The sequence below is a fragment of the Medicago sativa genome, chromosome 4 (assembly GCF_051527215.1).
Source record: "Medicago sativa cultivar Bolivia chromosome 4, Bolivia_mono, whole genome shotgun sequence".
Taxonomy (NCBI): domain Eukaryota; kingdom Viridiplantae; phylum Streptophyta; class Magnoliopsida; order Fabales; family Fabaceae; genus Medicago; species Medicago sativa.
In genome coordinates this window covers 17,859,881-17,878,557 of record NC_140752.1, presented here as the reverse complement: position 1 = coordinate 17,878,557, position 18,677 = coordinate 17,859,881, and the positions used below count along the sequence as shown (strand labels likewise).

The window sequence follows — 18,677 nt, the reverse complement described above, 5'->3', positions numbered from 1 at the left end:
GTTTTAAAGATAAAATATAACAAAAACCATTTAAAGAAAGAAAAAGATATAATATATGTAGTTTTTTTTTTGTGGTGGCCGTGGTTTTAAAACCTTGAACCAAAACCTTACCAACTGAACTAAGCTTACGGGGACATAATATATGTAGTTTGTTGAGACAATTATGTTACATAAAAAATAATAAATAAAATACACTAAAAATTTGAAAAAAAAGAAATTTATTGAAATAAACTATGATAAAGTAAAATAAAACAACATTAAAAATTGGAAATAAAACAAAAATAACCTAGATTTATAGTTAAAGTTTGAATTGGAATATGATGCTAAAAGATAAAAAAAAGAAACGAAGTATCAGATAATTTAAGCAATTATAAAAATTAGGTTTTAAAAGATAAGAAATAACAAAAACAAAACATAAAATATATAATATATTTAGTTTGTTGAGATATTTATGCTACATAAAAAATAATTAATAAAATATTTATAAAATATAAATAAATAAAAATTTAATTAAATAAAAAACATTAAAAAAATGCACATTGGTATATTTATATCAAATTAAAATAAATATTATTTAAAAATAAAAAATATTCAAAACAAATGTGAAAGCGACAAAAATATTGAATATGAAAAAAAAAATAAACTATTGAAATAAATTATGATAAAATTAAATTATGCATTTAATAATTGTACGAAAAAATTATTATTTAATCAGATAATGAAGTAACATATTTATTGGAAAATATCAATGTAATGAATATAGTTTGTTGAGAGAGAAAGAGAGAGAGATGCTAAATAGAAAGAAGAAGATAATCTTTTTGATGAAAAGAAAAAATTTGTTTTTTTTTTTTGTTACAAAAAGTTTAGGTGGGTTTGGCTCCGGTCACCACCAGGGTCAGGGCAGGCCTCCGGACCCAAAGGGCACTTACATTGGAAAATATCAATGTAATGAATATAGTTTGTTTAGAGAGAAAGAGAGAGAGGGATGCTAAATAGAAAGAAGAAGATAATCTTTTTGATGAAAAGAAAGAATTTGTTTTTTTTTTTGTTACAAAAAGTTTAGGTGGGTTTGGCTCCGGTCACCACCAGGGTCAGGGCAGGCCTCCGGGCCCAAAGGGCACTTACAGAGGTACTTACAGATCACCCACCAACACCGTCCTCACATCGGCAGCGGGAATCGAACACACAACCTTCTGAGGGGAAGTGGCCCGTTCCTTACCAACTGAGCCAACATGTGTTGGTTAAAAGAAAGAATTTGTTGATTTATCTATGCAAAATTAAATCTTCATGTAAAAATTGAAGATTAATAAAAAATTTGAGAATAAACGTGCAATCTAAATGTGACATAAAATACTTTACTTTATTTATATCCTATTGATTGATTGACGTCGTCAATGGAATTAAATTTTGTAGCCATAATTTTTGGAAAAGAAAAATAAAAAACAGAATGATCAAATTTATGATTTGGTTAGGTGGGAATCAAAATTGAATCAAGGTATTGTAAGTGTGTGTGTGTGTGTGTGTGTGTGTGTGTGTAAACATTAGTAGAAGTGTTTAAGATGTTTGAAAAGTTGACTTCAAAAATCAAAAAATAAAAATAACAAAAAGATGAAAACACGTTATTATATTAAAAAGTAGCATTAGAAAGTGGTTGAATTATATATAGACACACACAGACACACATACATCAAAGTATACGTAAGATAAATAATAGAATTGGTGTTTGGCAAACCTGAAGAAGGAAAACAGTAATCGAAGCCTTCCTTCAAAAAAAAAAAAGTAAATAATCGAAACCTTTTTTTCGTCAAAAGGAAAAACTAACTGTATGATACGGTGCTAAAAGATTACTTAGTAATTAATTGAAGCTTCCTTTCCTAAAAAAAAAAAAAACCATTGAAAGTTATATGTAGTTTGTTGAGATATTTATGCTACATAAAATATTAGAAATTCAATAAAAATAAATTAATAAATAAAATATTGATTGGATAAGATCAAATGTTTGTTGAGATATTTATGTCAAATAAAATATTGGTTTTAAAAAATAGAAAATATAGTAAAAATATTGAGAATGAACGTGGAAGTAACACAACATAAAAAACTTTACTTTATATACTACTGATACTATTGATTGATTGATACTATTGATATATATATATATATATATACACACACACACACACACACACACACACACACACCCACACACACACACACTATTGATTTATTTTGTCCTCGTGAGCTTAACTCAGTTGGTATGTACAATACATAAACATAAAATATGCAAGGTCCGGTGTTCAAACCCCGGCCACCACCAAATAAATAAATAAATCAAAATATGCAAGGTATGGGGTTCAAACCCGACCACCACCAAAAAAAACACTATTGATTTATTTATTTATTACCACCAAAAAAAACACTATTGATTTATTTATTTATTTTAAGGAAGATATTGTTTATTTTTATAACGATTTTTAAGGAAGATATTGTTTATTTTTATAACGATTGGATTTTGATTTACGATTGAGACTATAATATATAATAAATAAATAGGATGAATGTTTAGTTTTTGCATCAAGTATTATTGATAAACCCTAATCGCCCTTTTCTTGTTACGACTTGCAACGTACCCTCCCTTTTCTTATTCTGACTCAAAACGTTTCAAATTTTAGAATCCATAATGATTGAAAATCGGAAAACAGGGAAGGTTCTTCCCGTGGAAGGTAAACGCAACATCCTCATCACGAGTGCTCTACCTTATGTCAACAACGTACCTCATCTCGGCAACATCATTGGATGTCAGTCACCTCTCTCTCTCTCTCTCTCTCTCTCTCTCTCTCTCTCTCTCTCTCTCTCTCTCTCTCTCTCTCTCTCTCTCTCAATTTGAATTCGATCATCCATGTCTCCTTTAATTTTTGTTTTTTTTTACCAGGCGTGTTAAGTGCCGATGTGTTTGCTCGTTACTGCCGACTAAGGGGTTATAATGTCTTATACGTCTGTGGTACTGATGAGTATGGTACTCCAATTGTAACGAGAGCCTTGGAAGAAAATTGTTCTCCCAAAGAAATTGCTGACAAGTATTATCTCATTTGTTTTCTATTTATATTGCTTGTTGTAATTGTTGCGATTAGTAAGTTATTGAGCAGAATTTCATTCATAGTGTTTTCTTTATGTGCTTTTGTGTAGATACCATGCTATTCATAAGGAGGTCTATGATTGGTTCGACATAAGCTTTGATAAATTCGGCCGGACCTCTTCCCTTGAGCAAACTGAAATTTGCCAGTCAATTTTCAAAAAGATATTTGATAACAAATGGCTCTCCGAGAGTACAGTGGAGCAGGTGTTTTGTTGTCTTTTTTTATTTATTTCTTTGGTTAATGTCTATTTGTTTTATTCCTCTTTGTTACACTTGACTTAAATGCTTATAAAAATATTTCAGCTTTATTGTGATACATGCGCAAGGTTTTTATGTGACCGGCTTGTAGAAGGTACATGTCCAACTCCTGGGTGTGAAAACAATTCTGCCCGAGGAGATCAGTGTGACATGTGCGGAAAGCTCCTTAATCCAACCGAATTGAAGGATCCGAGGTGCAAGGTAGTAACCACTTCTTGAATTTTCGCTCTATTTTACATTTTTTTTTTTGTTGGAAACTTGGTTAGCACACATGCTATGTATTTTTACAATTTGTTTGGGAGTGTGTACACAAATTTTAAGGAGTTTTTGGCACTGTAACAGGTTTGTGAAAAAAGTCCCCGTCTTCGTGATACAGACCACTTTTTTCTTGAGCTCCCTCTGTTGAAAGATGAATTGGAAAAATACATCAACAAGATGTCTGTGGTCGGTTCATGGAGTCAGAATGCTATTCAAACAACCAATGCACGACTCAGAGATGGATTAGAGCGGCGATGCATTACCAGAGATATGAAGTGGGGGGTTCCCGTTCCACATGAAAAATACAGTGACAAGGTTTTCTATGTCTGGTTCGATGCGCCTATTGGATACATTTCGATTACGGCTTGCTACACACATGATTGGGAGAAATGGTGGAAAAATCCAGATAATGTGGAGCTGTTTCAGTTTATGGGAAAGGACAATATATTGTTCCATAGTGTAAGTTATCCTCTCCAATTTGAGGACTTTATAGTTATTATGTGATGTTTTGTCAACTATCGGTACTTTTTTTTTTTTTAAAATGATTGAACTATTTTGAGTTAATATTATGCCACTCTTTTTTTAAGCAGCTTTTTATTTGTATATCCTGATCAACATGTGTCTATCCTATGCTCTTATCGTTTAAGCAGCTTCTTAGTACTTAATTTGGCACCTCTTGCTTTGCCCTTATATAATGCCAATTTCTATGTTTTAAATCTTGTTGTAGCAGCTATTTGCTCAGTGAAGTTTTAAAACAAAAGCTACTGATCTAGCTTTTCATTGATTGATAGACTGAGTTATGGATATTGGACTGTTATTTGCTAACTGATGGAATTTATTCTACAGGTAATATTTCCATCTACTCTACTCGGAACCGGTGAAAATTGGACTTCAGCGAAGACTATTAGTGCTACCGAATACTTGAAGTATGAATCAGGTTAGTAATCTCGGCGAACGATGCATATTGACAATATTTAAAGAAATGTTTTAATTTCTTATTTTCACTTTCAATTTCAGAATAAGTAACATTTTTTTATTTCAAAATCACCATCTTGTTTTTACTATGTTTCTTGTTTTCTAAGACCTGTACAAGAAACTGTGAAAACAATTATTGGAAAGCATGAAACAAAGTGAAATTAAAGTGGCAGTTTTGTAATAGAAAATGAAAACAAATCGTATTCTGAAGCCAAACAGGACCAACATTGAATATGTTATCATGTTTGTGATTTTACCATTTTAAAGTAACAAAATTTACGTAAGTGATTTATAGGGAAGTTTTCTAAGAGTGATGGCATCGGGGTATTTGGTAACGACGTGAAAGATACTAATATTCCAGTTGAAGTATGGAGATATTACTTGCTCATAAACAGGCCCGAGGTAATTTGATTTTAAACATGTCTGTAACGCTTATTTATTACTTGCTCATGAAGATAAAAAAAAGTTAATTTTCTCTATTGAATGTATTTCTGCATTTGTAGGTATCAGATACAGACTTCACATGGTCTGACTTTCAAGCAAAATTAAATAGTGAGTTGCTGAATAATTTGGGAAACTTCGTTAACAGAGTTTTGAGTTTTATTGCCAAACCCGAAGGTTGGTTGAGCTCTTTTGTACTTTTTTTCTTGAAATCTCTGCTGATTTGTTGGAGCTATTGACAATTAACTGTCCTTTACATACTTTTTGTTTAACTTACCAATTTTGTCCTGTAAAGGTGAAGGATATAATTCCACTATTCCAACTGTTCCGGATGATGTAAGCGCTGATTCGCACGACCCAACCAGAAAATTGGCCGATAAAGTTGCTGCTTACTTGGAGCAATACATAGAAGCAATGGAGAAGGTTGTTGCTAATCCCCCTTTTGAAATAGCATGATATTGTTTGATTGTGTTCTTACGTTATTTTATTCTGAAAACTTTTCTATAAGATGATTTTAAAATAATGTTTTTCATAAGAAAACAAATCTATTTTGGTAATGTTAATTTAAAAACAATTTTAAGGGTTGGGAAAAAAAAAAAAACTTGCTTGGTAAATTTGTTTTGATATCATGTTTTTGAAAGTGGAGTACCCAGCACTGGCAGACTGGCAGTGAGTAGGGTAGGGTGCCCAGAATCCAGATGATGATGCGCATTAGAGGGCGTCAAATTGCAACAGTGGTAGATGGTGTTGGGCAGCGATGGCGACGGTGGAAGGTACCTTGCAGCAGTGGGGACAGTAGTGGAGGATATTAGAGGCCAAAAATGACAAAAGGTGCCTGGTGGCGACAACAATTCTGGAAGGTGCTGGATGGCAATGGTGAAGAATGTTAGCAGCGGCAATGGCGTGTGCCAGGTGGCAGTGATGGTGGAGGTGGAGGGTGGCAGTGGATGGTGCCAGGTGGAGGTGGCGGCTCCAGTGGAAGCGGCAACAGTCAAGGAAAAATAGAGGAAATAAAAAATAAAAACAACTTTAAGATCTTATTTTAAGATAGGAAACAAGAATAAGTTTTGTGAACATAAAACACCTGAAATAAGTTTATAATCACTAGAATGCACTTTTTGACTCTTAATTTGTTGTTTAGTACTAGCCTGATTGTATTTCTTATTGTAAATCTGTGAAGGTTAAATTAAAGCAAGGATTAAAAATTGCAATGAGTATATCGGGTGAGGGGAATGCATATTTGCAGGTAACTTTTGAATATTTCTCCATTCTCTATTTTTGTTTTAATCCCACCTCAAATATTCATTCCTAATATTTTGATGTTGATGTTACATATCTGTGTAAGCTGCTTCTTAAGTACTTGTGCAACTTACTTTGTAGGAAACCGCATTTTGGCGCCTTTACAAGGAAAACCCCTCTCTCTGCTCCCTTGTCATAAAAACTGCTGCTGGCATTGTATATCTTCTTGCTTGTTTATTGGAACCTTTTATGCCATCGTTCACTCTTGAGGTAAGATTACTTCCCTGTATATTTTTCTTCCACTTTTGTTGGTATTTTGTTTACTTATTCCATGACATTACTTCTCTGGTTTTTGCCTTGAAGGTATTTAAGCAGCTAAATTTGTCTGCGGAGGTACATCTTTCACTTTCTGATGATAACGGTGATGTTGATAGACTAAGGAAACTATGGGATATCCTTAGCGCTGGTCATAAGATCGGGACACCCAAGCTATTGTTCAGGGAGCTGGTAAGTGGCCTGCTTTCTGAAATTATTCAATTTTGCTTTTGCTTTTGCTTTTGAGTCACTGATGTATTCAAAATCCTTTACCAGAAAGATGAAGAAGTAGAGTTTTACAAGATTAAGTTTGCAGGAAGTCAAGCTGATAGAATTATACGTGCAGAGGCCGAAGCTGAAAATTTTGCTAAGCAATTGAAGAAAACAAAAGTTTCAGGTGTGTTATATTCCATCCATTTCTAAATAGAATTTTGAGTTTATGATGGCCACAAAGACAAATGATGTGGTGTTACATACTATTTTCATAAAAACATGAACCGGCACTATAATACCTTAAGAAATCTCTAAACCTCCCAATTAAGCACAAAATGTGACAACCGGCACTATTCCACAATTTTCAGGTGTTCAAATCCATGTGTAGTTGAAAGTTGAAACACCTGAAAATGTGGTTTATAAATATCAAAAACGTGGTTGATGTTATGACCATGTTTTCCTTTGTTTCTTAAGTAAATGTGATATATAGGAGTTATTGCATATCTTGTTATCTGTGTATGTCAGTAGTAAGCAGGCTTGATTGTTGCAACAGATGGCAAAGCAAAGAAAAAATCATCAAATGAAGCCAAAAACAAGGCTGCTGCTAAACAAGATATTACAATCACCAGGCTTGATATTCGGGTTGGTCTCATAAAAAAGGTTGAAAAGCATCCTAGTGCGGAGTCCTTATATGTTGAAGAGATTGATGTTGGTGAAGAACAGACAAGAACTGTTGTCAGTGGACTTGTCAAGTATATACCAGTTGATGAAATGCAGGTTAGGTTATTACTATCTGGATCTGTTATCTGTATATATTACCTTTAAATGCAAGTTGTGAAGGTATGGTTTTATCCACTGATCAATTAATTAATAATTTAATTCTAACAACTTTCTTCAGAACCGAAGGGTCTGTGTACTTTGCAACCTAAAGCCAGCAGCCATGAGGGGAATTAAATCTCAAGCAATGGTTCTTGCTGCTTCCAATGATGATCACACCAAGGTAAGGAAAAAACACACAAGGCCTTTTCCTTTACTAAAGTGGACATGGATCTGTTCTTGTTAACACTTTAAATTACACACCGTGGCACGCTTCTGAATGTGGATTGAGATGATTATTAATATTGTTTTTCTTCAATATTTTTGTTTGAATTTCTTATTGTTTTGCACCCTTTAGGTTGAGTTGGTTGAACCACCCAGTTCTGCTTGTGTTGGAGAAAGAATTACATTCAATGGATATGAAGGCAACCCCGACGAACTCTTAAACCCAAAAAAGAAAGTCTGGGAGACATTAAAAGTCGATCTGCACATTAACAAAGGGCTAGTAGCATGCTACAAAAATATTCCACTTAACACTTCAGCTGGTGTTTGCAAGGTTTCGTCAATACGTTGTGGATCAATAACGTAGACAAACCTCAAGGATTAAAAGGGAGAATGACAACTATTCAAGTTCATTTGAGTACTTGATATTGATAAACACGTGTGCTTAATGTAAATTAAATTTGCTAACTACCAATAACAAGATGTGTGATGTACGATTGTTGTATTTGTTTTGTCTGTGTAACGATTGAGATCAGCCTCTAAAATCATTTCGTATGTTAGTGAGATGTTCGATTGTTGTATTTGTTTTGTCTTTGTGTAACGATTGAGAGAAGCCTCTAAATAACAGTTCATCATCCGCATTCTCAACCATAACTATAAATAATCAACATATAATTGCAAAACTAATTAACTAACATGTATCTAATATAAAGTAAGAACATAAATAAATAAAAAAAATAAAAAAATTAGGTAGTAGAACTGCCATTCTAAAATTTTAGAATTGTTTCTAAGTCCCTAGCGGTAGTTAACTACCGCTCACGTGCATGTCAAGAAAAAAAAAAGCAGGAAAAATGAGTCAGATGGAAACGAGTTTAACGTTGCAAAACCTGTTTCTTGACGTCAAATGTGTGTAGATACCTTCTACCAATCCATCTTTGGAACCAAAATTTGAAGAAATTTTTTTGAAAGGGGAATTTTTTTGAGGTAAGGTGATGATGATGCAAGGTGATGAGTGAATAGGGGAGGTAGCCTATACTGATTTTGGGGGGAAATCGCAAAGTGAGTTAACTACCGTTGGGGATATTTTAGAAATTTCTAGGTGTTATTAGGAAATTCTTGAAGTCAGAAAAGCAATTTTAATATGGTGAAGGTGGCCTATGGTGGGTATGATCTTGGACTTGGTGGGGGTCTAAATTTGGAGCTACCATTTGTGGTTCGTTTATTGTTGATAAGTAATGTTAAAATTAGCAAAGCTTGAAAGGAGAAGATTTGCTCTCCACCCAGCACATTTTGCTCGCGCCCTGCATTGCTTCCAAATATACCCTTGCATTAGTTAAGTCACGCAGCGTGACTTAACTAACGCACGTTGTAAGCAATGCGTGACTTAAGTCACGCACCACTGGCCTATGCGCGAGTTAACTCACGCACGTTGGCCGGTGGTCTGTCCTCAAGAACACACGTTTTTTGGACGGTGGTCAGGTTTTCAACCTTCAATCCACACGTTTTTAACAAACTTTACACGTTTTTTTTACCACATTTATGGTAGTTACAACCTAGGCTCCCATTTCTACCTATAAATACCCCTCCATACTTCCCTAATTCCTCACACCATATTACTTTCTCCCCCTCCTCACTCTCTCCCTCTATTTCTCTTCTTTCTTTTTTTTCTTTTCAATATTCTCTTTGGGGTAAAAAGTGATCAATTTTCGTCGGGGTAAAATAGTGAGTAGCCGATTTGGGGAAGTGATCGACCCATGGGATAATTTTAAACCTGCTTTTTTAACCGCAGAAACTTTTTACCGTGGGTAAAAAGAACTTCTTGTGGTAAAAAAAACCAGATTTAAATTTATCCCAAGGGTTGATGATGTATTTTCCCCAAGAAGGCTGCTCACTATTTTACCCCACGAAGATTGATTACTTTTTACCCCAAGGAGAAAATAAGTAGATATAGTGAATAAGTTCAAACTTATTGTATGAATTATTGTAATGTATGAATTATTATTAAAATGAGATATTATTTTTGCCTCAATTTTGTTCCTTTATTTTATATTTGCTTTTAGTTTCTAATGTTGTATTTACCTCTATTTATATTTGTATTTATTTAAAGAATAATATCGAATCAATAATTTAGAATAAAGTTAAGAAAATAATTTAGATTAATGTAAACAAAATAATTTCAAAATAAAGTTAATAAAATAATTTAGAATAAAGTTAATAAAGTTAAGAAAATAATTTAGAATAAAGTTAAGAAAATAATTTAGATTAATATAAACAAAATAATTTTGAATAAAGTTAATAACATAATTTGAAAATTGTAAATAAATTTAAAAAAAAGTAGCCTTGCGCCACGTGACTTAACATGCTCATTAATTTACACTTGCGCAAGTTAACTAGCGCAGGGACATTTTGGGCATGGCTGCAGGGTGCGAGCAAAATGTGCTGGGTGGAGAGCAAAATTCGGAGAACAAAATAGTAGCACCATCAAAAGCCATGGCTTAATTTAGGGAGAAATGATTTGTTTCTTTTTCTTTGAGTTAAATACAAGCTTGCAAGATGCAAAACATCTATTATGTGATATCTTACTTATATTGTATCAGCTGCTTTTTTATTAATCAATAAAAATAAATCCCAAATTGCTTAATCATAGCATAATCCATAAAAATTATTTTAACAAATTAATATTAATTTCTGCTTAAAAGCCGCTTTCATTGAACATTTTTCTTGTACAAAAGATTTGCAACAAACAAGTCCTTTAAACGAGTTCCGAACTATTGTCGAGTTGGTTCGGTTCATTGTCAGCCCTATTAGGTTGTATAATTCACTAGTGGAGAGATGTTTTAACAATTGCGTCAATACATTCTATCGGTGTTCGTTGAACAAGCGAGAGGAAACATGTGTCCTCAGATGTGCTGAAAAATACTTGATGCTTTCATCGCAAGTCAGCGTTAAATTTTCAGGGAAAGTAGAAGTCGGCATTACGTTCAGACAATATTGCAAGCTGGCATTACGTTCAGGGTCCAAATAGAAGATTCAAAGAAAGTAGAATGTTGCTGAACAAGGTCTTGTAAATTGTAATGGTGCTTCTCTAAATTCTTATAGAAGTTCATGTGAGGTAAAGCATAAATACATATATTGTTTTGAGGTGTAATTAAAACATAAATAGTTTAATACATATAAAAAATTGGGGTCAACAACTATATACTGAAGAAAAATCAAACTATAGTTTTCAACATACCATATAGCTTGGTAAGTACTCCAAAAGATTGAGGCGGAACTAAGAGGGACATAGGGAGGCTATGGCCTCCCCAAAATCCCAAAAAATTCATTTTTAATAGGTATATATACATGTTTTAGTTAAAGGTTAAGTTATATATCAATCTTTGTAAATATATAATATGTGTATGGTGTAGTTTTGTGGTATATGCACGCCTTTCAGGATATGACTCAAGTTTGATCCTTGTTGTGTCCCGTTTTGGGTTTTCAACTGTATTTTTTTTAATTAAAAATATCATAAAAAATTGCACAATGCAGGTGTTGAACAAAGGGTTACAAATGTAAAATCCGATGTTATTTCTGTTTTTATTTTTCTTGTTTTGATTCTAAGACTACTTTTTTTGTCTTTCTTCTACTGAGTTAGGTTCATGCCCACTCAATTTTTTGCCTTTCTTTTTTCATAAATGAACTTTTAGCTTAAAAAAAGTTATAATCTTCTAACTTTTTTAAGAAAAAAGAAGGAATTATATAAGGGAGTTGTCTACCACTCTTTTTATACAGTTGTCATTTTAATAAGAATTAATAAGAATTTCTATTTCTATCAAACAAATTAACACTTGTTTTTGTTATATCTTACATGTTGTCCTAAAAGTTGTCAACTTTTGGTGTTTAAATATCATTTCTCGAAATACAAAGAGAGTTGTCAATTTTTAGTTGTCCCAAATTAGTATATAGAAAAGTAGAAGACTCATTGGTAGTAAATTGTGCCGATTTCATCAAATTTAGTAAAATGAGCCTAAAATTCGAATAATTATATGGTGTACAGTATGAAACTATTAAGTGTGAATTTACACTTCAAATTCCTAGGTTGAGCGAGTCATTCTTTTCAACATCCTATAATTGACATAAGAATAGGAAAATTAATCAGCAATTAACTATATTAATGTTTTTCATTCAAGTGTTGCAGATAAATGTTGGTTTCTTCATAAAGCCAAAGTAGACAAATATTATTATAGATTTGAAAATAAGCTTGGCTGAATATATCGTATTCAGAACTGTTGATGTTACTTCATTTGTTTACATAAAAATTTCATATTAGTTTATCATTTACAAATAAAAGTTTGTAGAAATATATGGATAGTTTATATAGACACTTAATAAGGTAATGTGTTGACAGATACTCCCTCCGGTCCTATATATAAGAAAAGATTCTTTTTTTAGATACATTTAATAATTAATGTATCTGGACTTCATTGTAAACGAGATACATTAATTATTCAATGTACCTAAAAAAAGAATCTTTTCTTATATATAGGACCGGAGGGAGTATGTGTTATGACAAATAAAATTGACTTCTAAAACAACAAGTGAAATGCTAACTTATACTTAGGATACATGTTAAGAATTCTACTAATTGAAATTATACATTAGAAATGTGTTAATTTGTTGCTCAAAATATGGAATGTTAATTTTTTACAATACCATTAGTGGAATGCTGAGGGCACAAGTTAGCATGACCTAAAAAACAAAAACAAAAAACTGAATACTTCAACTAAAGGAATATCATAAGAATTGATCCGGTAATTAATAAGAATATTAACTATTTGAAGTTTCCACAAATAATTAAGATGTATTTAGTCTTGATATGTTATACTATTCCATATTGTTGTTAACATTACGTTTGATGATTTAATTGTATGCAGGTAATTCATTGGAATGTGATTGATTGGTAATTATTGGTTGATATCGACTTTAAGGTAATTAATCAGGTGAAATAATAATACGATTCTATTACATGAATGGGCATCAATACTTTCTAACATAAACACTGATTTTACAGGTGTATGTATGAACTATTCCATAATAGAGGATGAATGATTTGTTTATATGGTAGATTGTAGATTGGCAAATCATATCCTTTTTCTCATTCAAAATCGGAAAGCTGATTCTTCTTTCCTCATTTATGCACATTTATATCACAAATGGGAAATAATTCAATTTTTTTTCAAACAATATTTATTCTTGCTGACCAAAATGAAAAAAGTCATTGAACAAATCCCATTCTCATGTGTATAAATTAAGATTGATGCAAGTGTTGTAGACATGTGTATACAATAATGGCAATTCCAAGTTCAATTACCTTAAAGTTTTCAATACTCTTAATCATACTACTTGCATTCGTGGCTAGAGAGACTATAGCTACTATTAACAATAAGGTGCAGGCTCCAACTCTACCAATCTTGCATCTTCGTCATACAACAGTTTCTATTATCAACAAGGTGAAGGCTCCTAATCCAACACCCTTGACTCTTCATTGCAAGTCTAAAGATGACGATCTTGGATTACAAACGATCCATTATAAAAAAGATGTTTACAGGTTTTCATTCACACCAAATTTTTTACCAATTATGCCTACATTATTCTTTTGTAGTTTTAGATGGCCTCAAGATCGCCGTCGTCATTATCTTGAAGTTTTCAACGAAAAGCATATGCCATGCGATAATTGCACATGGGTAATACATGTAAATGGAGGCTGTTTGAATGGACAATGTATTCCTTGGAGAAGCATCCATTAATGGATGCATACGACGCTTCAAAGTGGCCGCAAATAAAGGGGTTGGATGAATTGGGACGTGCCCACCCTTCAACGTTTTAAATTATTTATTTTAATATATATTGGTCATAAGAACTTAGCATTGTAAAATGGCCAATAGTACCAATTTAATTAATAAAACTTTTCCCATAAAAAAATAATAATGTTATCTAAAAACTATGAACATCTACACTTCAATGTTATATATTTGATGTCTCCCATCGAAACCACCTAAGATGAGATTATACCATCTTTTTCTCTCCAATGATTGAATTTCTAGTGTTATGTTGTCTTGTGTAGAAGTAACATTTTCTGCAGTAGACTTTATAATGTGCAGTCATTCTAATATGGAAAGTTGTTTGAAACTTACTGTCATATCTCACAAAATATAGGAAATGCTACCAAAATATTACTACCAATTAGTTATCTAGGCAATCTCTATTAAAAACACCGTTGTTTAACCGGAACACAAATTTGAACCTATTAATATATTATATTTGGGCTCGTTTTTTTAAAATTTCTTAATATAAGCGGGGTGATGGTTGTAAAATAAAGGGGCCGCAAATAAAGGGGTTGGATGAATTGGTTGTAAGAACTTAGCCTTGTGATTTCAAGAAACTCATTCAAATCTAAACGGGGTGATGGTTGTAAAATGGCCAATAGTACCAATTTAATTAATAAAACTTTTCCCATAAAAAAAAGATAATGTTATCTATAAGTAAATGAGGCTTGTAAAAAACTATGAACATCTACACTTCATTGCTATATATTTGCTGCCTCCCATCGAAACCACCTAAGATGAGATTGTACTATCTTTTTCTCTCTAATGATTGAATTTCTAGTCTTGTGTAGAAGTAATATTTTCTACAATAGACTTTAGAATACGCACTCATTCTAATAGGGAAAGTTGTTTGAAACTTACTGTCATATCTCTATGTTTCCTTTTATATAAATACTAGGTCGGTCCTAAGATTTTTGGTGTCATGGGCAAAACAATAAAATTGTATCCGTTTAATTATTCCAATATTTTTCTTCTTGTATTTTTTTGTTGCACAAGATTCATTTATAATCAAAGTTCTCTAAAAATATATTTTCAATAAAATTAATTAAAGCAAATTAAAAAATATATATCTATATAGTACTAACTACCGGGTGAAAATAATAATTTTGATGCCCCTAAAAAAAATGTTGTACTGGACTACCGTAGTCCACCCTCATGGCTACCCTTGCATAAATATTATACATAGGTTAGATTCTCCCACTAACTTTAGAGCCTGAAATATTCTAAATTACTAACCAAGAGATGTAAATGTTTGAGGCCCCTAAATCATCTTTTAAATAGTCTCACAAGTGTTTATGTCAGTAGATAAAAAATCAATCTAAACTAAATAGGACTTAATTCAACATTTTAAATTGTGGCCGCGTCGTCTCTGTTCTATTATAGACAGACAGTGTTGTCAAATTTTTAACAGTTCCATGTAAAATAACACAGCAAAATTTTTACAAATCACTGTTGTTCCACTATACTCTAGTAGTACAGAGTATATCAAACCGTCGTCATTTTAGCATTATAGCTTTGCAGTGTAGCATAAAGTGAACAAGCCGGTGTTTGCATACTGTTACACTAGGATTGAGCTTGTTAAGAACATAGAATTTACATAATACATTATCACATGCAGTATTGTTAAATAGCAGCTATAGTATTTTGGGAATTTGAACAAATCTCTATTGTTCCGTGAACACTATTTAGTATATAATGTTGTTAAATAGCAGCTATAGGTGTCCTATAACACACTATTGCATAGTGCTATAGCGTATTTTGAACTTGCATCTATGTTTTGCGATCAGCTATTGACAATACTGATCACATGTCATTTACAATTGTTTACCCGATCGAAATTTTACATATATCAAAGCATTTATTTATTTAAGTCTAGAGTTAAAAGATGAACCGATATGAATGCAGAAGTTTTATTTGATCAAGTAGCATAAGATATATTTTGTTGATTTATTCTTTGTTCCAACAAAATTGCCGTCTTAGCTAGGTTGTGCAATTCATTAGTGGAGAGATGTTTTAACAATTGCGTCAATACATTCTATCGGAGTTCATTTGATCAAGCCTAACATTTGACCAACGAAACTTCTTAGGGTTGATGTATTAAAGAGCAGAATGATAAAGAGGTCGAGGGTTTGATCCTCATCTCTTGCACAACACTAACATTTCAATTTGTGAGTATGCGAAAAATGAAAATCAAGTTTTTTCAGTTTTAGAGACACAAGAAATTGGATTATATGAATCTAATAATGGCAGAAGATTAATAGAAGTCTTCAAAATTGATAAAAGAGCATTTTTATGCTGCATCAATATATGTTAGATTATTGATTGTATGTTTGATTTGAAGGCAAGTCTTGCATTTTGCTGTAACTGATAACGAGTGGAGACCCTATATATTTCAACTAACTAGGTAAAGCATAAATACATATATTTTTTTGAGGTGTAATTAAAGCATAAATACTTATCAAAAATTGGGGTCAGCAACTATATACTGAACTGCCTGAGAAAAATCAAACTAGAGTTTGGTAAGCAACTATATACTGAACTCTAAAAGATACAAGTATAACTGCAGTTTTGGTTGTCTGCTTTTACCATTTTGTAAAATTGGTTCCCTTATTTTAAAATTTGACCGTCTTAATCTTTCCATCAAATATTTGATCTAAAATATAATGATATGACTTGTTTTAAATAAAAAATTTAAGAGAATGTTATAATAGTTTCATTGATATTGATCTTTCTAAATCAACGGATCATATACCACCTCATTTAAAACACATCACATTATCAATTTTTAGTTCAAAAATATGATGGAGCAAAACAGTGAAAATAACGGAGCTAAAATTGAAATTAGTCCGTGTTGTTTCTGGTTTTAGAAAAATACCTTTAAAAAGAATTTACCACCGGGGAGATTTTCAGGTTGAGTCACGACCAGGTCGCTCTCTTTAAGATGTTTTGCGACATTACCCGAATTTGTGCAAGGTAGACTGTCAACCGCGCCGCCTCTAGGATAAAATAGTCAGTTCAAGTTGTGTGATTACCTATTGTACTGTACATAATCATTTGAGAATTAACACCCTCAATATGGTATAAATATCACTCTAACATGGTATGAATATCGCTCGAACCCGAAGGGACAAAATGAGTAGAAAAAGAGAAGAATGACTCGTCAACATAAGTCGAAGGGGTGAGAGAGGAAAGGAATTTGAAGTATCAGAATATTTTTCGGTGTACCGAATGAACTAGGTGAGCTCTCCTTTTATAGGTAACGAATCCGGAGAAACTTAATAGTTAAGTAAACTTAAAAGTTAAGCAACCCGCAGATCGGTTTCAAGTAACAACGGACCAGAATCAGAACACGCGAGTGGATAGAAACTGGAAATTTCCGGATAGTTTGTTGGATCGGATTTTAACGAAACTTGTTCGTTGAGAAAACACTTTTTAGATAATGATTAAATTAAAAAATAATAATTTAACATTTTCAGGTGTTAAAAAATAGATATCTTTTTGACCCAATTTCAAGCCCGGACAGAAGGCGGCGTCGCGCGTGTGATATAAATATATACTCATAAACACTCACCCCTTCACAAAAGCAGGTACCCCAAGGACCCTTGGAGGTGTTCCCCCGGTTATATAAACACTACTAATGTGTGTTCTATATTATGTGAGACATTTTTATCAATTCACACAACACTATTTTATTCAACGTGACTTTGTGTTTAATCTTCTAACTTCCACTCAATTTTGACTACATAATATCATAGAATTTTTTTCCCTTTTAATTTGTTTTCTATCTTTCAATCTTTTCCTTTCACAGACTTTCTTTTTCCACTCTACTAAATTACACTACTAATGGCATTTGTGAAATTTCCATTCAAGCCTGTTTCGATATTATACCTTTGGACTGTGGTCTGAAACTTGAGGCTAGTACATCAATGTTAATTTGACGTTATTATTCATCAAGTTCAATAAGGCCAATAATATAATCATGGGCGGTTCAACATGTAATTATGGCTTACATATTGGATGGTGGGTAAGAGGATATTATTCACCAAATAGTAGACAATGGCCCATAAATATAGGGGAAAATAATAATAATAAAACCAGTGGTTCCTGTTTTATAATTTGTTATTGTATAAAGATTTTTGAAATATATCAAATATTCTTGTAAACAAAATTCAAATTCTTATAATAAACTACACAAACATTTTTTTTTTGAGTGAATAAACTATACCAACATGATAAGCCACTTTGTCAAGGATTAAGGATTTTTTTAATTAAATTTTCATTGCTAGCATGCTTGGATATTGTTGATAAATAACAAGATTTTAAATTACGGTTACAGCAGCAATGACTATACAATTGTGAAGGCCTTTAAAATCCAAGTATCTAACCAAGTGATAGAGCTCTATCATTAATGAGCTTAAGTTGAGAAAGAATTTTTTTGGAGAATCCATCACCTCAAAAATAAAAAAAGTACCAAAATCTTGCCATAGTCTATAAATCACTTTCTTATATGAAATTAAATAGTATCGAAAAAAAATTCACTTTATATTGATCAAGTGGTTATGCACTAGTTTTATTTGTATTTATAACCTTTGCAAGCCACGTCCCTCATTTGGCCTTTAGAATCACTAATCTCATTGTTAATAGGGACGATGGGTGACTAATCATGCTGTTAGGGCATGGATTACTACTTCCACCTATCATATAAGTCATACATGACTTTGGAATTAGTCACTTTAGTCCCTGAATGGGGAACGATTCGTCAATTTAGTCCCTGAATGCAGATAATATGCAAAACAGTCCCTGCATGGTCAATTTCAGGGACTAAAGTGACTAACGAAGTCTACATTCAGGGACTAAATTGACTAACGGAGTCTGCATTCATGGACTAAATTGACTAACAAAGTATACATTCAGGGACTATTTTGCAATTTATCTGTATT

The 18,677-nt window shown here is 32.4% G+C and overlaps 1 protein-coding gene across 1 annotated transcript; it reads left to right on the top strand.

Moving 5' to 3' along the window:
• Nucleotides 1-2,587: 2,587 nt before the first annotated feature.
• On the top strand, nt 2,588-8,451 carry LOC146926874 (putative methionine--tRNA ligase). The gene is made up of 16 exons (XM_085700324.1): nt 2,588-2,795; nt 2,930-3,074; nt 3,184-3,337; nt 3,437-3,592; nt 3,734-4,108; nt 4,496-4,586; nt 4,920-5,026; nt 5,128-5,242; nt 5,361-5,488; nt 6,246-6,311; nt 6,446-6,574; nt 6,668-6,811; nt 6,896-7,016; nt 7,386-7,609; nt 7,731-7,832; nt 8,007-8,451. Exons 1-16 carry the CDS (start codon nt 2,678-2,680, stop codon nt 8,235-8,237), a joined length of 2,406 nt encoding a protein of 801 aa, XP_085556450.1. The 5' UTR covers nt 2,588-2,677; the 3' UTR covers nt 8,238-8,451.
• The last annotated feature ends 10,226 nt before the right edge of the window (nt 8,452-18,677 follow it).